The sequence below is a fragment of the Vipera berus genome, assembly GCF_964194415.1.
Source record: "Vipera berus genome assembly, chromosome: 12".
Taxonomy (NCBI): Eukaryota; Metazoa; Chordata; class Lepidosauria; order Squamata; family Viperidae; genus Vipera; species Vipera berus.
The window spans coordinates 19,757,362-19,780,543 of record NC_138215.1 but is presented as its reverse complement, the minus strand read 5'-3'; the positions used below and the strand labels follow the sequence as shown (position 1 = coordinate 19,780,543).

General features: G+C 43.8%; 1 protein-coding gene across 1 annotated transcript in view; it reads left to right on the top strand.

Moving 5' to 3' along the window:
* Positions 1-18,288, top strand: part of THSD4 (thrombospondin type 1 domain containing 4) — a gene marked incomplete at its 5' end in the record, with an annotated part of 116,786 nt that extends 98,498 nt beyond the window's left edge. The window contains 7 exons of the mRNA XM_081337271.1: positions 2,508-2,637; positions 3,568-3,772; positions 4,284-4,457; positions 7,800-7,973; positions 14,732-14,911; positions 16,962-17,106; positions 17,951-18,288. Of these exons, the coding sequence (XP_081193397.1) occupies positions 2,508-2,637; positions 3,568-3,772; positions 4,284-4,457; positions 7,800-7,973; positions 14,732-14,911; positions 16,962-17,106; positions 17,951-18,093 (1,151 nt within the window). The 3' untranslated portion in view covers positions 18,094-18,288. The remainder of the gene's footprint in view (positions 1-2,507; positions 2,638-3,567; positions 3,773-4,283; positions 4,458-7,799; positions 7,974-14,731; positions 14,912-16,961; positions 17,107-17,950) is intronic.
* Between the last annotated feature and the right edge of the window lie 4,894 nt (positions 18,289-23,182).

The window sequence follows — 23,182 nt, the reverse complement described above, 5'->3', positions numbered from 1 at the left end:
GATTTGCTACCATCCTAGAAAGAAAAAGCAGGGCTATATCTCTGTCCCCTTGGCCAAATCCAAAGCAATTGTCAGAATTTTCCACATTTGGGACCCAAGGAAACTGCCTCTTCCAAAGACATTTTGGGCAGGTTTTCCTCTCTCTGATCATGCCCCATTTCTGGAGCTCCTCAGCTGACCATTCCTGGGAACGTTGGTGGCTGTGAAAACAAGATTTGCTAGCCACTGGGATATTTACTGCTCTGATAGAAGCAGCATGCTGAGAGAGGAAAATGTAGCAAAAAGAGAAATGTTGGAGGTTGGCCAAAACTTCCGGATTTTCTGTAAACTCACTCTGGAGAAGAATAGCCCTCAAAGTGAAATTATTGCAGATTAGCTTTTGGGAGGCTGAGAGTTTTCCTGGTTGAATACACCACTGAATATATTACATTTGGCTTTGGCAGAAACTTCTTTTTTCATTTCCTTTGTGAGTAAATCAGGACTGTTTTTTTTCACGGCGTGTCAAGCAGCCCTCAGGACTAAGCAGGAAAGCCAGTTTCTCTCCCCACCCTCAACGTGAATGGAAGAACCACGGGAAATACCTCATGAGAGTTCAGGATGATTGAAAACAAAACACACTGAATGGACCTCATTCTGCGATGCCAAGGGTCTGACGCATGAATCTGTAGCTCACCATCAGTGGCCCAGATACAACCTCCAAGAGCCACAGCCTTCGTGGCCCATGTGGAGAGATTCTGAGAGTTGTGGGCTCTGCAACCTATGGAGGGCCACGACATCTCTTAATATAATATGTGGCAGTTTTGATCGATTTCTTGGTTGCCTGCTATCGAGTTGTTCTCTAACCCTAGTTAGAACTTCACCCTGGTGATCTGTCCCCAACCTTGTTCTTCAGAACTTCCAAAGGACTTCCACTGAGTCTCTCCCCTTTGCTCCTCTTCTTCTGTTTCCTTCTACTGTTCCCACCCTCAGAGTCTTCTCCAGAGAGATGGGTCTTCATATGATATGTCCAAAGTAAGATAACACGAAGCTGGTCAAATCTGAACCTAATTAAGTAGGCCCTGCAACTGTTCTGAAGTGATACTCATCCCGCAAGCTTGTAGCATTTCATCTCTTCACTGAGCACCTTGTACAATGAAGCGTTCTGCAGCCTTCAATGTTCCTCCTTGTCTTGTGAGAACTGCAACCTCGTTGTCAAAATCTACTTTGCAGTTGGCCTGGGTTCAAGAGCATGTCATATTTTGACTGGGAAGATAATCCAACTTGGTCCAGATCCCTGCCCTGGAGAAATTGGCAATGGAAAGAACCTTCTCTGGTTTAAATTCAGGAAGAGGGATCTGTTCCAAGGACTGCTGTGAGAAATTTTTTAAAAAAACAAAAACCTTTCTCCCTCTATCCCTTGTGAAGGGAAAATCAATTTTCTGACAAAATATATACGATATCCTACTTCAAAGATTGGGAAAGGTTTCCATTGCTGAGGAATTCAAATGTATTTGCTTTTGCCATCAACCATAACAGAAGGGCAAAAAATCAGCTTTATCAGAGAAGCATCACAACAACAGTCAAGGTTGTTTAAACTGAGCATCAAGTAGATGGTTTGGAAACAACGCTTGGTCCCACTTAGGGGAGATCTGTGGAAACCGATGTGGTAGGCTGGCCACTAAAGCCCCCATGGCATTCAAAGGGTTTCCTCGCAGTCTTACTAAAACTGGCTCCAACTGTGAGAAGTTTGTGGTGGTGGTGGTTTCTTTTAAAACAAAGGTTCATAGTCTAGGGTGGAAGCGCCCTGTAGCCTTTTGCAGCCAAACCAGCAAAGAAGAAAGAAAAAAAGCCCCTTAGAGAGAAATTTACGATGACCTAAAAGCAGTTCTCTTAATTAGATTCATGGCTGTTGGCCAAAACTCAGTCAGATGTGTTTGTCGCTTGTTGGATTAAGCACACATGAGAGAGAGAGAGAGAGAGAGAGACAGAGAGAGAGGGAGGGAGGGAGGGAGAGAGGGAGGGAGAAACGGAGGGGGAGAGAAAGAGAGAGAGAGACATTGGTTTGACCTGGTGTATGTTTAGTGGGCTTTCTCTGCTCCATTCTTATTTATGGTTTCTGATCTGGAATATCTATGGAAATTCAGGGTGAGTTCAATTGAATGCAGGAGAAGAAATTATTTATTTATTTATTTATTTATTTATTTATTTATTTATTTATTTATTTGTTTGTTTGTTTTATATACCGCCCTTCTCCCGGAGGACTCAGGGCGGTGTACAGAGCAATAAAGTAAGAATACAATAAAGCAATAAAGTGAGAAAATTTTAAAACCCAAATCCATCAGGCCAGGCCGGCTTGTTGGAATAGATAAGTTTTTAGATCACACCGGAAGGAGCGAAGGTCGGGGGCCATCTGGATTTCAGCTGGTAAGCGGTTCCAAAGGATGACTCATCCCATCCAGGAATACCTGTATATCTGCCATTCAATGGATTTTTCACAGCTTCTTGCTTTATCTGGCTTTTCCTTTCAGGGGCGCAATATCCCGTCTTCCGCTGCGTGCACAGAAACACTCACGAGGAGGTGGCCGACAGCTACTGTGAGGTCAACTCCAAGCCCACCCCAGAGGAGGAGCCCTGCAACCTTTTCCCTTGCCCAGCCTTGTAAGGAGCCGATCCTTTCTCATGTAGCATCTAAGCTTTCCTGGCCATTTCCAGAGAACCCTAGCCACAGTCCCTGCCCCCCCCCCAAAACAAATTTCTGAAATTTCAAGTGGAAGTAGGGTGACAACGCTTAGTTAATGTAGCTCTGTCTGGGAACTAAAGCTACAATCCAATCCACATTGAACACAGAGAATCTCTCTAGCTCAGGGTCGAATGGTGGGGTCTTTGGTGCTCTCTGGGTTTGGTGGTTTTCTTGCAGACATTTCATGATCCAACTAGGTAATATCATCAGGGCTAGGAGGGAGGGGGGTTTGCAGAGAGGAGGAGGACTGTGGGGTCCTTTGTGCTCTCTGAGCTTGATTGTTTACTTGCAGAGTTTTCATGATGCAACTAGGACTAGGTAACATCATCAGTGCCAGAAGGGAAGGGGGTTTGTGGAGTGAAGAAGAAGGAGAGGAAGAGGAGTAGGAGAAAGAGGAGGAGAAGGAGGAGGAGAACGGTGGGGTCCTTGGTGGACTCTGAGCTGGGTTGTTTTCTTGCAGACATTTCATTACCCAACTAGGTAACATCACAAGTACCTGATCATCACCATCATCATTAAAGCATCATCAACACCACCAGAGCACTGAAGATATTGCCTAATTTGGTAACAACACATCTGCAGGAAAACAAGCTCAGAGACCACCAAGGACCCCAATTCACATTTCCCAGAAAGGAAGTTAAGGGGAAATTTGTATTTGTGCTGAAATTTACCGGTCAGTACAGAGGAGAAATTCACCCCCAGTCAGGTGATAGGGTCGTTCATTTCCACCATTTTTCAGAGGTTTCCATTTTCTGTGCTCAGCTAGTGTGCAAGACAATCCATAAAGCTACTGGCAAAAGTCCAGACTTATAGATGGCACCAATGTGTTGCATTTCCTTATTTCCTAGCTGGGATTTAGGAGAGTGGTCAGAATGCAGCAAATCCTGTGGCCTGGGGATGCAGCACCGCCAAGTTCTCTGCCGGCAAGTCTATGCCAACCGCACCTTAACGGTTCAGCTGCACCGATGCCAACACCTGGAGAAACCAGAGACGACAAGTACGTGCCAACTGAAGATCTGCAGTGAATGGCAAATTCGGACAGAATGGACATCGGTAAACAGGAATGATTCAAAGCCAAACAACATTGGCAGCTTGGCAGTGCCATTGACGCAACCCACTCCTCCTTCTTGGTAGCCCTTTCTGAAGAGGCCAGGTCAATCCTTCGGCAGGGTAAATGAGACCGTTCACAAGACCAGGAGGGCTGGAAGGACAGTGTTCCTGAAAGCTGAATGGGATGAGAGGCATCCGGGCACCTAGTGAGACGGAGGCAGATCTTGGCTTACTTTGATTATCAGAGGAAATTCGTGGTCTCCATTTCAAAACAAGGGCGGAAGGTTTCCATCAGCACCAGACTGCCCTTGAAATAAATAAATAGGAAAAAAAAAACAGCTGTGGTCTTCCAAAAGACTTGAGTTTTGACATAGCCCCCAATCCAGGAGATCTTGGCTGTGTGGTGGGGTCATCACAAGGGCAGGGCCCGGGGTGATAGCCTGCTGACTTGAAAGCAACCTTTGATCCGTGAGTTTTGTGTCTGCTTGACCCGAAAGTTTGTTCTTGTTTTTAGTGCTCGGTTCCATGTGGAGTTGGCCAGAAGACCCGGGATGTAAAATGTGTCAGCAACCTTGGGGACGTTGTTGATGATGAGGAGTGTAACATGAAGCTGCGGCCAAATGACATTGAGAACTGTGATATGGGGCCTTGTGCCAAGAGCTGGTTCCTTACGGAATGGAGTGATCGGGTAAGGTTGGGTATTTTCATCCCATTGAATCAAGAGTTTGCTCAGGCAAAGCAGAGCAGCTTAGCATATAAAAAAAACACCAAACTTTCAACATAGATGATCGAAGTCTAACCTTTGGTCATGCTGGTCTAAAAAAAAAGAATTGCATTACACAAATAGCAGTACAGATTAATATTGCAGTTTCTGGAAAGCCTTAAAAGGACACCTGGTTTTCTAACTTTATCCCTCAGATGTGTGCCAATTTCTTTTGAAGTTCCTCTTGCTGTTTTGAAATTGACTCTCTTGGTCATTGGAAGTGCTGGTGTATGGAAGCTTGCAAGGAGAAATACCTAATTCACACGTCCCCCTGGTCACTAAGGATGTTCAAGGACCCACCGTCCCACTGATACTCGGCGATATTCTCTAGTCTTCTGAAAGGTTTTCAGCAGGAAATTCTCTTTTCCCCAAGAACAGAGGTCTCCAAACTTGGCAACTTTAAGACTTGCGGACTTCAACTCCCAGAATTCCTCCACCAGCCATGAAGTCTTGAAGCCTGGAAGTCCACAAGTCTTAAAGTTGCTAGGTTTGGAGACTCCTGCCCAAGAGACACGGAAGATAGTTGTTTCTGGAGAAGGCCAAAGTGTACAGCTTCCACCTTTGTCATACCTGCTCTAAGGGAACTTCCCTTTCCCAAGGAATCTTAGAGGTGATCCTGAGTGATTGTAGAGAAAATATCTTGGGGGTCCCACAAGAGAAGCTGATTTCTATAGACTTTCATCTCAATAAAGCTGTAATTCTTCCAGTTGGCCAGATGCTTATAACCCCATGCCAGAATCTCCCTGCTCCACCAACTTCTTTCTCAAGGCTGAAGCTCAAAGCTTCTAATTGAGTCTCTTTTCTCATTTCACAAAGTATTTTTTTAGTGTTTATTTATTTACCTTGACAAGGGAATGGATATCTCTTTAGTGATTTATTGGAATCCATATGAGAAGAAAAAGGTATTATTCCCCCAGAACAGTGAAGCAAAAAATAAATGCACAAAAGCATCTCTGGATTAAATCCAACACTGTTATAAATCCAGCCACATCAGTCAAGAGATTAACTGCAGGCTTTCTTCCTCTTCCTTCTCCCACAAGCATTTGTTCTTCCAAAGTTTTAAACCTGTGACTCCCCCCCCTTTTTTTTTACACTGGAGAATGTCTTTATTGCTATTTGCACACAGTGTACCAAATCGTTTTGATTGGATCAGACATTTTTGCCTGGTGGGTCCTTTTGAAGAATCGAGGAGAGCTTAGCAAATGGTTTTAAGATGAATGTTATTCCAAATACAGGTATTCCTCAACAAATGATCACAACCGACCCAAGCATTTCTGTTGCAAAGCGAGAGAGTTTGTTTTGCCCCATTTTGCGACCATTCTTGTCCCGGTTGCTAAGCAAATCATTGCAGGTTGATAAGTTAGTAACCTGGTCGTTAAGTGAATCTGGCTTTCCCCATTGACTTTGCTTGTTAGAAGGTCACAAAAAGGGAATCACGTGACCCCCTCCCCCGGGGATGCTGCAACCATCATAAATACGAGTCAGAAATCTAAATTTCTGGTCTCGGCCCCACCCAGATCTCTGCTCTTCGCCTCTTGGCTGGGCTGGTGGTTCCCAAAGAATGTCCTTATTTTAATTTTAAAAGGCTGGGCGAGAGAGAAGCTGAGCGCCAAGGAATATTTCAGTCTGAAGTCTCCCACTGAAGCCCTTTGAATTCTTCTGGAGCAGTAAATTCTGTCCTGAAATCTCACTCCGCAGGGTGGGTTCGGCTCTATATTCTCATTTGGCCTTTCGTCTGAAACTGGATCCGCCAACGGCGGGCTCGCCTGTAGCCGTTTAAGACAGAAGAGAGGGGGATCTTAGTTGGGGAACTTCACCCAAAGTGGTTTCCAGTTCTTTGCCTTGGAGAGGGCTGGGGGAGGAATGATCCTGGAAAAGGAAATCAGCTGAAAAGAAAAACATCTTTTGCAGGGGGACACACACACACACACACACACACAATCTAAAATAATGTCTTTCTGTTGTAATTTTTTCTTTCCCTAGGGCTGCAGACAGAGTTTTTTTTTTCATGGTGTTCTCCCCTCCTAATGAACTCAGAACCAGCTTGAAAGTTCAAGAACCTCCATAATTGAAGTTTATCATCCCATAGAACCTAGTTCTTCAACACAATAATCCTCCCCTTCCTCCTCCTCCTCCTCCTCATCTCCCCTCCCCTCCCCTCCCCTCCCCTCCCTTTCCTTTCCTTTCCTTTCCTTTCCTTTCCTTTCCTTTCCTTTCCTTTCCTTTCCTTTCCTTTCCTTTCCTTTCCTTTCCTTTCCTTTCCTTTCCTTTCCTTTCCTTTCCTGCTCTTAATGAAATTGTGTGTGTGTGTGGCTGTGGGTGTGTGTGCGTGCGGTTGCCAAATGCCAAAATTGGCACATGTAGCCTACCCTGTAACAAAATGCTTACTTGGGGCTTTCTTTCCATGTGAAATATAATATAAATGTTCGTGACTGTTTAAATTCAATTATGCACACATCTTTCAGCAGTCAGCGCATGGTTTTTCTTTATTTTGAATAATCCATTCTCTGCCCCCTCTAAAAGAATCAGATACGAATTCCTGCCTGTCTGGGTCTGTCTTAAAAGGTGAGGGACAATAGAGTGAGAAAGGGAGTTAAACGAAGGAAGAGAAGCGTGGTGGAAAACGAGGACCTAGGTACATGTGCAAAACACGGAAAGAATTTGCATCTGATTGAAACACTCGGAGGCTCTGGAAGATTCAGAATATTCAAGGCGTTGCATTCACAGAGGAAAAAAACAGGCAGGTTTTTCGTCACATTGTTGGGACCCTCGTCCTTTACCACATCCCATAGATATCCCCCCCCAAAAAAATCTGTGTCTCTATGTGTGTATGAGAAAGAGAAATACAGCCGTCCTTTTCTTTGCATTTCATACCTTCTGTGAATCTCAGTTTTCTACAAACGCGAGCCCTGCTTAATTTCCTAAATTTTATTTCTTTTTTTATATGGAAAATGGGTTCTCTGGAAAACCCCCACTGTGCCTTTTGCTCTTCATGTTTTCTCCTGCCATTTTTCTCCCCTTGCCCAGTTTTCTGGTACAAGAGGGTGTGGAGGAAGAAGAATCTCTTGCAAACTCACCTTTCTAAATCATTCAATTTTATTACTATGTTGCATAGCCTTTCTCCATGGCCCAAGGTGGATTTCCCCAGCTAGAAATCTGGACTTGTGTGGTATGTTTTGTGTCAAACAGGACTCTCTCCTCCCAATGCTTCCCGTAATTCATTTTCTCGTAGTTATGATCCTTCCGCTGTCTTTTTCGTCCCAACAGTGCTCGGCAGAATGTGGTTCCGGCGTTCGAACCCGATCCGTGGTCTGCATGACCAACCACATCAGCAGTTTGCCGCTGGAGGGTTGCGGGCACAACAGACCCTCGGAAACCACCCCCTGTGACAACGGGCCTTGCCTGGGGAAAGTCGAGTGGTTTGCTGGCAGCTGGAGTCAGGTATCTTTCACCCATGGATGTCAGGTATTTCTGGATCCCTCTTTAGCTGGAGGCGGTGGTTAAAGACACTGAGCTTGTCAGCCAGGAAATTGACAGCCCGGGTTCGAGACCCAAGTGCTGTGCAACAGGTGAGCTCCTGTTCCCTTGCCCCTGCCAACCTAGTAGGTAGAAAAGCATGCAAATAAATATGAGCCAGCCTTGTGCTGCAGCTGCCAAAAATGCCAGTGCAGTACTAGGCTGCATTAACGGAGGGACAGAATCAAGATCACATGAAGTGTTACTACCACTTTATAACGCCTTGGTAAGGCCACACTTGGAATACTGCATCCAGTTTTGGTCATCGCGATGTAAAAAAGATGTTGAGACTCTAGGAAGAGTGCAGTGAAGAGCAACAAAGATGATTGGGAGACTGGAGGCTAAAACATATAGGGAACGGTTGCTGGAATTGGGTATGTCTGGTTTAATGAAGAGAAGGATGATGGCGGACATAATAGCAGTGTTCCAATATCTGAGGGGCTGCCCCAAAGAAGAGGGGGTGAACCTAATCTCCGAAGGCAGGACAAGAAGCAACGGATGGAAACTAACCAAAGAGAGAAGCAACCTAGAACTAGAGAAGAAATTTCCTGACAGTGAGGACAATTAATCAGTGGAACAACTTGCCTCCAGAAGTTGTGAATGCTCCAACACTGGAGGTTTTTAAGACAGCCACTGGTCTGAAATGGTATGGGGCAGGGGTGTCAAACTGCCGACCCATGGGCCGGATGCATCATGCAGAAGCCATACCCACCCCGTTGCCGGCAATGGCAAAACAGTCCTGATACGTCACGCGCCGTCATGTGACATTGCGAGTTTGACATGTCTGGTATAGGGTTTCCGGCCTGAGCAGGGGGTTGGACTAAAAGACTTCCAAAGTCCCTTCCAATTCTGTTATTCTGTAATCAAATGTTAGTAGATCAATAAGTACCACTTTGGTGGGACGTTAGCAGCGTGTGCCTTTGGTGTATAGCCATGCCGGCCACATGACCACAGAAACCATTGTCTTTGGACAATGCTGGCTCCCTCAGCCAAGAAACGGAGATGGGTGCTGCCCCCTACAGCCGGACATGACTGAACAGGGGGAATCTGTACCTTTAGCTGGAATGGTTGCCAAGAGAACTAAGGCCATGATGTAAGAAAGTCCTTGCACATCCCCGAGAGCAGGTGAGAAGACAAGAGAAGAACTAGAATCGCTCTTTCACCAATTCTCAATGCTGTGCGGCCTTAAGAACAGCTGCAAAGCAGATGTGGCAGAACCTAGCCAGATTTTGCTGGTTGTCTTATCAGAGAAAGCTGGAAGAGGCCCATTTAAAAAGAAGGGCTCATCTGTTGCTGATTTCTCAGCTGTGGAGGGGAGCATAGCCCCATTTTCCACTCTTCTCGTTCTGGTCCTCCAATTTGATGACACCTCAAATGGGTCTGGAGACAATCCTGCTGAAGTGTTAACCGTGATAAACATCCCTGGATTTCAGCAAAACAGGTGATCCTGTGCTGAACACTGCAGAGCCAGAAATAGGATATTGCTGTAAATTTAGTCTTTTCACACCAAAAAGATAAAGTCAGAGCCATGAGCTCCACTCCTGCAATATGTCTTCAGATAGTCCTTGGGTTCGGACCATTTATTAGGGGTCCATTCAAGTTGGTGATGGTGGGGTCCAAGGGAGACTTGCAACTGGTTCTCAAGAGTTTTGATCATCATAGCATCCAGACGTCCATGAGTCTTAAAGTTGACACAGTTGGACATCCCTGTTTTTAAGCAAGTACCATTGCAAGGGACGCGGTGGCTCAGTGGGTTTGGCAGGTTGAATCCTGAGTGCCGCGTAACAGAGTGAGCGCCTGTTACTCGTCCCAGCTTCTGCCAACCTAGCAGTTCGAAAGCACGTAAAAATGCAAGTAGAAAAATAGGGACCACTACGGTGGGAAGGTAACAGCGTTCCGTGTGTCTTTGGCATCTAGTCATACCGGCCACATGACTATGGAGACGTCCTCGGACAAGCGCTGGCTCTTCGGCTTTGAAACGGAGATGAGCACCGGCCCCTAGAGTCAGAAACGACTAGCACGCATGTGCGGGGGAACCTTTACCTTTACCTTAACCATTGCAAGATCTGAGGGAAATCCCTGCAATCGAGGGTCTTTATTACCCATTTGACCCCACTCTGCCTGGAATAAAGTGAGCACTTGAGATGGATTCAGCTTGATCCAGTTGTAGATCAAGGAGAGAAGCAACTTAGAACTAAGGATAAATTTCCTGACAGTTAGAAGAATTAATCTGTGGAACAACCTGCCTCCAGAAATTGGGAATGCTCCAACACAGGAGGTTTTTAAGAAGAGACTGGACAACCACTTGTCTGGAATGGTATAGGGTTGACTGCTTGTGCAGGGGGTTGGACTAGAAGACCTCCAAGGTCCCTTCCAACTCTGTTATTCTATATTCTGCTCCTTTAATCCTGTTCCTTAAGGATTTTAGGAGGTCAGTCGATTTTGATAAAAGCAGTTTCTTCCTTCTATTTTTCCTCTAATAATATTGGCGATACTCACATCTGCCAGCTGCTTAGCCTTTGCTGGGCACCAACAGTTCACTCCCACTGCACAAACATTTTTCCTGAAAATAAAACACAACTTTTGCACAGCCAAAAGTTTTCGTTTGGGTAACTGCTCCCCTAAGAGTTAAGTTGCTTTGAGACCCACAATTTACAATGCTGTTAACTGGAATTATGTTTGAACTCCAGACATCCGTGTTGAGTTTATCTATAAATCTACCCTCTCTGCCCCAGGCCTCTAATTTATTTCTCCAAGGTAATAAATTCTTCAGGAATAGGCACCCAAGAGTATTTTAAAACCCACAAGACTTTAATTCTCCTTTGTTAGTTATAATCTCTTTCTCTGCAACAGATGGGCACATGCTGATATTGTAAGGTTGAAAAGCACACAAAATGACACAGTGTCGTATTGAAAGCAGATGGTTACCATTTCAAAATAGTTTTATTACAATTGCGCAACTTGGTTCCTTGCTTATTGTTGCTGGTGTCCCCGTTGAAAAGTAGATGTACCGGTAATTTATGAGCCCTTACATCAGGATAAATGCGTGAGCCTTTAAGCCATCTCAGAAATAATGATGGTTTCAAAGCCTACTCAGATAAATCAGCTCCACTCAATCAATCACCTGATTGGTGCACAACAAAAAGAAGAAAGAGAAGAGGAAATCAAATATTGGAGCAAGAGTTGCATCTGTGTCCAGGAAATTGGAACAGGTAAAGCAGAGGTCTCCAACCTTGGCAACTTTACAACTGGTGGACTTCAACTCCCAGAATTCTGGGTGGCTGAGGAATTCTGGGAATTGAAGTCCACAATCTGCAAAGTTGCCAAGGTTGGAGATCCCTGAGGCAAAGGACAAAGCTAAACTTTATAGGACCACTTACCCAAAAGAAAAATCCTCATATTCTTCATTGAAACCAATACATAATTGAGCAGGAGGAGGAGGAGGAGGACTGTGGGGTACTTAGTGCTCTCTGAGCTTGGCAGTTTTCCTGCACACATTTCATGACCCAACTAGGGAACATCATCAATGCAGAAGGGAGGGGTTTTAGGCTGAGTTATCCTTTCCCCCCATCCCTGTTAACCAGACCATACTAAAAACATTTGTTATTCTGGATTCAAGTCAGTTTGGGCTGCTTTTAGTTATCACGTGTGTTGATTTTGCTCGGAACAGCCTGTACTTTTCGCTGGGACAGCTGATCTACGTCTATTCAAACATAACAAAAATTATACTTGGCCTATGAACAACAGTCCCTTTTAAAAATAAGAGTCGGTTAGGCTAGGCTAATCCAAAACCCCAACCTCTTTAGAGATCGTAGCCTTTCAAGTGACCTAGAAAACGGTGCATTATTGGAGTTGTCTTTTTCAGGAAGAACACAACACCTGTATATTTAATCTTTAAAGCTGCAGGAGAGATCTTCAAAAAGCCAAAATCAGCTTCGTTTTTCCAGACCTTCATGAAGTCCATGTCCAACACCCGGGTGGATTGCTTGTCCTTCCAAAGGATTGAACAGGACAGGAGGGTTTTTTTTTCTTTTAAAGAAGCCAGCAGTCAACCTGAATTCTCACCTCAATTGCTGGAGAAGGAGCAAAAATGTTCACCTTCAACGGAAGTCAGTTTTGCTTAGAAGCTGCAGCCTTCTGTTCTAGAAGGAGAAGGGAAAAAACACGTTTGTGCGACGGCTGCCACAAGGGAAGGAGGTCTCTACCCACTTGGGTTTCTGCCAATCTGTGGTCTTTCTGAAGCTCTAGCTGGTTCCACCTCACTTCCATGTGGGCTTTGCAAATATTTGGGTAGGAGAAGCCTCCAAAAGAAACGCCCTCCCTTCGGCCCCTGGGAGAATGTGCTTAAAAATGTACGGAATCAGAGAACCACCGGCTGTAACGCATGCTTCTTTTTCTGTTTGTTTTTTGAACGCGTGCTTCCATCAGAGGACTGCAACACCAGATGAAGAGAACTGTATTCAAGGCTGGAATATGGGCCTGGAAAATAATAGGCGCCATAATTCCCTGCTTTTCATTGCTCCTTGTAAAGGGTGAGAGTGGATTGGTGGTTCCTCCAAATCTAATTGAATGAATTAGCTAAATGGAGGAAAAGAAATTGGATGAGATTCAGAGCTTGCCTTTGTCTTAGTTCTCCTAAGAAAAACCTCTTCTTTCCCTTCAGATAACCACCCATGTCACAATGCTGTTAGGTTTTTTTTTTCTTTATTACAGTGTACCCAGGAGAATTTTACTCATATTTTTCCTCTGATTTTTTTACCTTCCTTCCTTCCTTCCTTCCTTCCTTCCTTCCTTCCTTCCTTCCTTCCTTCCTTCCTTCCTCCCTCCCTCCCTCCCTCCCTCCTGTCTCTCCTCCCTCCCTCCTTTTCTTCTCCTTTTTCTCCTTCCTTCTTTCCCCATTCTCATTTTCTTTTCTTCCTCCCTCGTTCCCTCCCTCCTGTCTCTCCTTCCTCCCTCCTCTCCTTCCTTCCTTTCCCCATTCTCATCTTCCTTCCTTCCTTCTCCCATTCTCATTTCCCTTTCTTTCTTTCTTTCTTTCTTTCTTTCTTTCTTTCTTTCTTTCTTTCTTTCTTTCTTTCTTTTTTTCTTTTTTTCTTTCTTTCTTTCTTTCCCACATTAAATGAGAGGTCAAACATGCTGGAAAAATAACTTGGCCTAGCTCTGGTTTCTGTGGAGCCACATGACTGCAATCACATTTGGTGGAGTCTTGCAAACCGATCCTGGTGTTCTGTGAAAACGAGTGCTTATTAAACTTGAGCTATCAAACTGCCTGTTTTTTTTGTTTCTAAGCAGAATCAATTAGTCCTCCTGATTAAAGTAAGATGCCTGCAACAGATCTTGAACAGACACAGGCATCTTGGTGGTGGTTGCTGCAAATTAAGCTGGAATGAACTCAGAAAAACAAAGCAAGTGTTAAAATCAAAAGTCAACAGTTCTTGGACCAGCCACTGAAGTATCTTTTGATATTATTTTTCTTGCTTTCTCATAATTGCTGTTTAAGGTATGAGATGCTGTTTCTGTGTTGGCTTAGTTCAACGTACTGTTATTTTACAAATGGGACACAATATTCTTCCAGTGATATTCCAGGTTTCACACTTATTTTAATAGCGCTCACTTCATCAAATCAGGGCATTGTGAAGATGTGATTCCTGACTGTCTGGAACACCCAGGAAACCCAAATTGGAGCCAAAAGAGCATCAAAACCCTGGACATAAAAACATGACAAGTGGGGGGGGAAAGCTTTTTGAAAAGGCAACAGGGAAAAATAATCTAAACCTGGATTGCTACTGCTGCTTCTCCAGAAAATATTCCATTGGGAACATGTGTATGTTCACCTGTTCCATCAAACCTGTTTCAAGAGATGATGTGATAATCTTCAGATGAAACTCTAGGAATCAAGTTGTTTAGCTATTGGATCCCTTCTTTTGATCCAGTCACAATTGCATCTGTATTCTTGGGTGGGCAGGGCATCTATTGGCTAATGGCTGGAGCAAACCTTGATTGTGCAGAAATGATGTGAACTTGCATCCACCCATCTTCAAGCTTGTCAAGGTCAAGAAACCCTGTTCTACCTTGTTCAAAATTAATTGGAGACACGAATCCAGAGTGGGCCAGGAAAAACAATTGCAGGAATTGGCTGTGTCTAATCTAGTTTAATATAAAAAAAAAAGATTAGGTGAGACGTGATAGCATTTTTCCAATATTTGAGGGGCTGCCACAAAGAAGAGGCAGCCGAAGGCAAGGCAAGAAACAACAGATGGAAACTGAACAAAGGAGAGAGAGAGAAGTAACCTAGAACCATGGAGAAATTCCCTAACAGTGAGGACAAATAACCAGTGGAACAGCTTGCCACCAGAAATTGCGGGCGCTCCATCACTGGAGGCTTTTATGAAGAGACTAGACAGCCATTTGTCTGAAACGGTGTAGGCTTTCCTGCTTAAGCAGGGGGTTGGACTAGAAGACCTCCAAGGTCCCTTCCAACTCTGTTATTCTGTTATCCTATATTCTGCTCCTTTAAGGATTTTAGGTGCTTAGTCGCTTCTGATAAAAGCAGTTTCTACCTTCTGTTTTTCCTCTAGTAACCATGGCGATACTCGCCCCTGCCAGTTATTCGGTTATCTCAAAAAAGTTGAGCTGTCCACCTTGTATAATCTCTTTCTCTGCCCTTTTGTCACCCGGTCCAGTGTTCCATCGAGTGTGGCAGTGGCACCCAGCAGAGGGAGGTCATCTGTATTCGGAAGACCGAGGACCACTTCGAGATGCTGAATCCCCACGAGTGCGCCTTCCTGCAAAGACCCCCCAGCCAGCAGTCCTGCCACCTCAAACCTTGTGGGGCCAAGTGGTTCAGCACCGAATGGAGCGCCGTATGTACCTCGATGCTTTCCCCACTCTCTCTTTGTGCCAAAGTACAGGTAGTCCTCAACATACGACAACATTTGGGACCAGGGTGCCTATGGTTAAGTCAGTCTGATTGTATGACCTTTTTTTTTTTGGCCACGGTTGCTAAGCAAATCGCTGCTGCTGTTAAGTGGACTATGCGATCGTTAAATGAATCTGGCTTCCCTTATGGACGTTGCTTGACGGCAACCAAACGGGAAGATTGCCGATCACATGACCCCGGGATGTGTGACTGTTGTAAATAAATGCTGGTTGTTGAGCGCCCAAATTTTGAGCACCTGGTTGTGGCGATGCTACGATCAGTGGTGGGATTCAGCCGGTTTGCACCACTTCAGCAGAACCGGTAGCTGATTTTTGGTTGCCCAGGCTCAAAACGGACTTCCGCAAGCGGCATCCACACACAGAGAACCGGTTGTCCCCATATTTGAATCCCACCTCTGGCTACAATGGTCATACGTGTGGCTGATTATGGCATTTTTCAGTGTTGTAACGTCGGATTGTTGTTAAACAAATGGTTGTAAGTCAAGGACTACTTGTGCAACGTGCTGCTGCTGCTGAAGCTATTTTTGAACTTTTGGACTCAGGGCTTAGGAGTCGTGGTGGCGCAGAGGTTAGGTGCAGTATTGCAGGCTAATTCTGCCAACTGCCAACAGTTCAATCTTGACTGGTTCCAGGTTGACTCAGCCTTCCATCCTTCCGAGGTCGGTTAAATGAGGACCCATATTGTTGGGGGCAAGGGTTTGGCTAGTCTATGGAAAAGAAGGACTAAGGGGGACATGATAGCAGTATTCCAGTATTTGAGGGGCTGCCACAGAGAAGAGGGGGTTACGTTATTCTCCAAAGCACCAGAGGGCAGGATGAGAAACAATGGTTAGAAACTGAACAAAGAGAGAAGCAACCTGGAATTAAGGAGAAACTTCCTAACAGTGAGGACAATCAACCAGTGGAACAGCTTTGCCTTCAGAAATCGTGGGCGCTCCATCACTGGAAATTTTCGAGAAGAGACTGGACAGTCGCTTGTCTGAGATGCTATAGGTTCTCCTGCTTGAGCAGGGGGCTAGACTAGAAGACCTCCAAGGTCCCTTCCAGCTCTATTTTGATTGAAGATGTTGACTCTGAAAAACCACTTAGAGAGGGCTGTAAAGGACTGTGAAGCGGTATATAAGTCTAAGTTCTAATGCTAGTGCTATGAAAACATTCTTTAACAAATAATTTAAAAATGGGAAGATTGCGGGTGAAGTTAGCTCCTTGTAGATTTTGATGCTTCGGTCATAAAGCAAGAAACTGGTCTTGTTCTGGCCTCTGCTGCTTTCACTGCTTCGTCCCTTCCTCGCCACTCATTGGTGGAGTCAGTCCATTCTCTCTGTGCTGTCTAAAGTGGCATTTTTGCTGCCCTTCCCAGTCGCAGCAGAAAGCAAAATGCAAACTGAGTCAGGTTTGGCTTAATTAAAAAAATGCACATTAAGAACATTACTCTCAGAAACACTTGACATAGTTTGCAGACTAAAGATAAATGCACTGATTAAGGTAAGCATAGAATAACCCAGGGTATTATTTACATCTGCAGCATTTGGTCTTCCCAGAAACACAGTTTGGCTCGCTCTGCTGTTCTTAGCATAATCTCAGGAAGGGAATCGGTCAGAGAATGGGTGACTGGCCCGGGGTCATCCGAAGAACTGCTCAGCTCAGTGGGGATCTCTGCACATCACCTCACGGGCTGAGGTTGAGCCTCACACAGAATTAAAAAATTTACATTTGCAGCTTGGGTTCTCAAAACAAGGAATTGGTTAAATTTGTTGGTTAAGTATGACCCCCCCCAGACTTAGAGGGGCCAATGCAGGTTTTGGAAGCTGCAGTCCAAGAGACAGACAGATGGATGGATGGATGGATGGATGGATAGATAGATAGATAGATAGATAGATAGATAGATAGATAGATAGATAGATAGATAGATAGATAGATAGATAGATAGATCACCCAACCTCACCACAATGCTTTTGCTTGTTGCTTTTGCAGTGTTCCAAGTCGTGCGAAGGCGGCTTCCGTATCCGGGAGGTGCGATGTCTGTCAGATGACATGTCCCCAAGTATCAAATGTGACTCCCAGCTGAAGCTGGCAGAAAAGGAATCCTGCAACACCCAGGACTGCATGCCTGACATAGGTAAGAAGCCTGGTCTTGTTTTTCTAGCCATGGATCTCCATCTAGTGGAGAAAGAAAGAAGTCTATTTATGCCCCTGAGGTTACAAAGGCAGTTCTTGGATAGATGGATAGATGATTTTAACCAGAGCTAAATGTATCTCTCTTTCAAAAAAAAATTAGAATGAAAAGGTGGCTGGCTGGATAAATGGATAGATGGATGGAAGACAGATGATAGATAGATGACAGATAGGTATAGATAATATTTTTTTATTTTTTTAAAATTTTAATTCCATTTATATCCCGCCCTTCTCCGAAGACTCAGGGCGGCTTACAAGCTTAGCAGTAGCCTTCATTCTATGTATATGCCTGCTTATTAGGGCTTTCACACACACCCCAAGCGGCATTATTACAAAGTCAGCTTAATTGCCCCCAACAATCTGGGTCTTCATTTTACCTACCTCAGAAGGATGGAAGGCTGAGTCAACCTTGAGCCTGGTGGGATTCGAACCTGCACTAATTGCAGGCAGCTGGTGTTACTTAAGGAGGCGTTAGCCCACTGCTCCACCAAGGCTCTATAATAGATCCTTGTATGGATGTATGGATGGGTGAGTGGATGGATGGATGGAGATACAGAGAGAGAGAGAGAGAGAGAGAGAGAGAGAGAGAGAGAGAGAGAGAGAGAGAGAGAGAGAGAGAGAGAGAGAGAGAGAGAGAGAGAGAGAGCACTTTTAGTTAGGGTCCTGATGATCGCCTGGACCAGACCTTGCAGTCTTGTTGAATTCTGTGCATTGAAGTCCTCAACTCTCAAAGTTGCCAAGGTTGGAGACCCCTGACCTAAAAGGTCTTTCTGATGTTCTGCTTCCAGATGAAAACTGCAAAGATAAATACTACAATTGCAACGTGGTGGTGCAAGCCCGCCTCTGCGTGTACACCTATTACAAGACGGCCTGCTGCATATCCTGTTCCAGAGTGGCGAATCGGCAGTCGGCCTTTTTGGGCAGGCGATAACAGCTGCTCCATCCCAGGCTTCGGACCTGTGCCTCAGCTCCTGCAAGCTGCTTTCACAACACTTCTACCTTTGCAAGAGTGGTTCTTTTTTCCCCCCATAATGATGGGCACCTCTGAAGGGGTGATGGAAGGACCACTGGGGGAATATCACTAACACACACTGTAATAAAAACATTGGGGAAACCCATGCTGTAAAGCTGGACCTTCAAAGCTTTAGGCATGAGGATACACGCTGATGGATGGATGGATGATCTGCCATCAGGTCATTGATGACTCTTAGCAACCTCATAGATTTTCTCCATGTCAACCTGTTGTCCCTGACCTGGTTTTTCAGCTCTTCAGGATGCATGACAAGAGAGGTAGTCTTCAAACTTACAACCAGAATTGGGACTGGAATTTACGTCGTAAGTCATTGCGGTTGTAAATTGACAGTAGAAGGCACGGGGGGGGGGCTGATAGAAATTTGGCACTTCTGGGATGAAGTGGGGGAGGTCTTTGCATTGTCACTTTTGATGAAGCTCATCTGACTGGGTGCTGCCCCTGGCAAAGAGACTGGACCATTAGCTGTTGACTAGATTAGAGGTGTTGTCCGAGCAAGACTATCTGACATCTCACAGTCTCTTTGAAGGGCAAGGACAGATCTGGAAAAACCTCGTGCAAACAACTCCTGGTTGGCTTGACTTGAGTCAAATTGACCTACCCAACCCAGGTTCTCATTGACGTATGAAAAGGCAACTTCATGGAGGGCTGTGCAGGGGAGGAACATTTTATTTAGAAATTTTCCCCTCCTCACCCCACAAATCTTGCAGAACGGTGGGGTGGTTTTCCCCCCCCCCCAATTATTTCAGTTGTCTTGTAGTAAACAAGCATGTTGTTTCAGTCTTCTTTTTCAGGTTCACCACATTCCTTTCTTCAGCTATGGAGCAAGTTTAAGGAACCCCCGTTTCTGGCCTCCACATTTCATTTGTAGGATCGTTCCACCAGACTTCGCTCTGGGCTAAGAACATTTGCTGAGTTCTGTCGTTTCCATTCCCTGTTCTTGGAGAAGTGGAGAACAAGCTCCCTTATTCTAGGTTCCAACATAACTATGTTTATATCACCGAGTGATTGCTTTTGATTTCCAATCGAACCAATGGGAAATCAATCCGGGTAGATCTCCCACAGCATCCTTCATTTCTGGACCCAGAAATAGAAGTCTCAAGGACGTGTCTTGCTCATTTTGAAGAGAAGAAGAATTAGGAACTCAGATTTCATTTCTGATGCTGACTTTAGCTCAAGAAGAAAAGATTTTTACTCATTCCACCTCTCTCTCTTCCCCCCCCCCCAATTTTAGCTCGGATCACAGTTGACTTTGCAGTAAACAAGATCAGCCCCTGGTTTGGAGAAAATTAGCTTTCTTTATGCCCAGATCCATACAAAGCTAGTGAGATTTCTCATCAATGTTCAACAGAGGCATGAAAACTAAGCCAGATTTAGGCAACTTGCAGAATGAGAGACCTCACCTCCCATTCCCTGTGCCAATTAACCTAAAATTAACCCCATCTGGCAAAATAAAGAAGGATATACTTTTTTATAACTTATTTTTTTATATTTGTAAATACAAGATGTTTATAGGAAAGTATGTATTCTAAAGCCACTACAACAAAATAGTTCTATTATTTAGAAAGCGATTTTTTTTGTGGTGTATTTTTAACAAACAAAAAAGGACTAAAATTGTATTTATTTATATATTCCACTGCCATGTCTGTCCAGTTTTTTTTTTTTTGGTAATACTAATCAGCTTTTAGCCTGGAAATTCTATACCATGTCGAATATATCAGTATCATGCTTTAATCCATATTTAGTGGGTATGTTTTTTTTAATTCTGTGGTTAATCATCCGTTTTTACAAATGGCTTCTCGTGTTAAAAAGTGAGAGATGTATAAGTTAAAAGGACCTCTAGATTAGTTCAGGATTTATATGCTCAGCAATGCACCTGGACTGTATTTGTACAGCATCCTTTAATATTTGTATACATATTCGCCAATGAGGAAAAAAAAGGTATTTTTGCTTATGACTAATTTATTTTTTACTATTGTGAAAAAGTAATAAAGACATGAAATAAATGCCCTTGGTTTCATTTATAGTTTTGTCTCCTCCTCCTCCTTCATTTAATTTAATTAATACAATGCTTAACTTTCATTTACATTCATTTGCCTCTTGACCACTAGCATTCCCCAAGGATTTTTCCCCTGTCAATCGTTCTATGGTTTTGTCGCCTTGATTTAAAGTTTCTGGGATTTAGGTGTATCCTACCTGTAAAAACCTGTATCAGTTTGCTATGGGCAGGTGGAGCAAGGTGTGATACCCCTGCTATGCTTTTCCCAATATTGGAATACTGGGAAATTTCCTGAATTCGAATATTTGCAAATTACTTTGAGGGATTGCTTTCCAACACTTACGTCATTTTGGAATCTGTTTGAAAACGTCTCTGTTGCACAGCTCTTCCAAAGGGTCAACGCACAAATTTGGGGGATACTTTCACCATTCTTCCCCCGCCCCTTTTTTTTTTGCTCTGATTTTTAAGGCAATCACAGCCTATTGAAAGCAGGCTGGCACCAGACAGCAACAACAAAAAAAGCCCAGAGACTTAACAATACCTTTTTTTCTTCCATTACCAAATGGTGCTCTCACATAGGAAGTTTTTTTCTGAGAAAGGAAGAATGTGGAGTGATCAGAATTATAGGGGACTGATGAGGAAATCAGGATAAAATCTGATCTTTTTAAAATTTTAATACAGATTTCCTTGATGTCCTCGTTAGGTATATCATTTTTATTCATGCAAAAGATATTTATGTCAGGTTTCTTGTTATATGTTGTCTTTCTATCTCCCTTTCCTTCGTCTAATATGATTGCTGTTGCTAGTGGCACTAAGGATCTCTTCGTTAAAAAAAAAAGAGGATAGGTCTTTAATTTCACAACCCCATCTTGATTTTTGTGTGTGTGTGCATTCCAAAGAATACAACCCACAAAACAATGTGTTTTTCAGACTAGTTTTCAACCAGAGAATAATGAATGCTACTGGATTCATTAAATGCTATTAACTGTCCCGTAGCATAGTTTTGGTGAGTCTCTCGCAAATTCTATAGAAACCCTTCACTATTTACTTATTTGTTTGTTTGTACGTTTGCCTTTTCTTTTTAAAAAATTTTTTGTTCTGCAATTTTCTCAGGAGCTCTCTTTAAAGAAGAGATTTCCAGCACATGTGGTTCCTCGTGCCCACTCTTGGTGAAATTGTCCACCTCAGCTTGATGGTGATGGCTCTCTTAAGTCTTCAAATGCCCTAAAGTGAGAAGAAGATAAAAGGATCTCCCTGAGACTTGTTGCCAATTCTCTCCCTGGACTCCAATTATCCTCCCTTTACATTGGTGCTGTAGAGTAGAATCCTGAAAAACAAGGGAAGTTTCTAAGAAGAATCACCAATCTTTAAGTAACAGGTAGCTCTGCCCTTGACTGATAAGCAACTGAGATTGCTAAATGGATTTTTGGCAACCGTGCAAACACCCAGAGTACACCCCCATTTTCAAACTACAAAAATAGTTAAATCATTTATTTGTGATAGTGGCGAAGAGCTCAGGTGTAGGATGACAGTGGAAGTTCATTCTCCAAGCTTGTGGGTTGGTTTCCAAATGTTTCGTTACCAGGCTAGGTAACATCTTCAGTGGAGTTTAGCAGATGTCAGTGTCGGTGTTCTGCTGACCCATCACAAAACCCTCACCTGACCCATCACCACAACATCCATCACAAGACCCTCACCTGAACGTGACCCTCCCATCACAAGACCTACTGACCACACAAAGCCCTCAGAAGCAGAAGAACAATGACATTCCCTAAATGCAGCGGAAGATGTTACTTAGCTTGGAAACAAAACATTCAGGAACCAACCCACAAACTCGGAGAATGAACCTCCACCCTCAAAATCATTTATTACTAGACAATTTGTTAGAGAGTAATAGACCTGAGCTGAGGAGAGTTAAGGATTTTTTTTTGTTCTTCTTGTTTTGTGAATGAAGGGCTGATGAAGCGAGCAAGAATGGTCCTTTAAATTTTGTTTGCAATTTGCATGTTTAACAAGGTGTGACCTCAACTCTGCCACTGGAATTAAACTGTAGATCTCCCTACAATTGCCTGAAGCTCCTGGTTGTATTTACACAAGGTGTAAAATTCATTCCTGAGTGAAAATCTTGAAACTCTTAGATCTTTGTAATACTCCTAAACTCACTCTGAGTATCTCCTCTTGAAGACTACCCTCAGAAGGATTTTGCTGGATATGGTTATTTCAAGCCAGGGTTAGCTTCAAAATGTTCGCCCAAGCATCCTGGTTGAGCAGAAAGCAAAGCCTCCAAAGGCTGTGCCTGATGCTCAAAGGACAATATCATATTTGGGGGAGTATGGTTGGAAGTTAGACTAGCAGGGAATGGAGTTGAGAAAGTTGTCAAATTTAGCTCTGGCCTTGAGAAAGAGGTGGGACAGGAGGAACTCTTGCTCCATCCTTGGACAATAGAAAGTCTGAGAAAAAGATTCTAAAGTCATGATCTTCTTGTCCTTCAAAATGGGTTGATGAAAGTTTGGGTATTTCTAGATTTTGTTAACTTACTCTGCAACATATAGTAGCTTTCCTGGAAATCCTGCTATCTCTCTTTCTTGGCATGTCCTACTTCAAAGACCTAACCCCAAAATGCACCCATAGAAGGGGCAAAATGCAATATCAAAGTCAATCAATTAATCAGAATAAAGCTGGAAGGGACCTTGGAGGTCTTCCAATCCAACTCCTCCTCAAGCAGGAGAACCTATGCCATCTCAGACAAGAGACTGTCTAGCCTCTTTTTAAAAATCTCCAGTGATGGAGCGTCCACGATTTCTGAAGGCAAGCTGTTCCACTGGCTAATTGTCCTCAGTCAATTACTGTATAAAGGATGGAGAAAATTGTAAGAGGATATTTCAGAACTTGATGTTTTCAATTTGGAGACAAATGCAGAGTTGTAAACAAACATGTACAAAGCATGCACAGGTAAGTTAGGAATTCACCCATAAGTATTTGGTGGAAAAT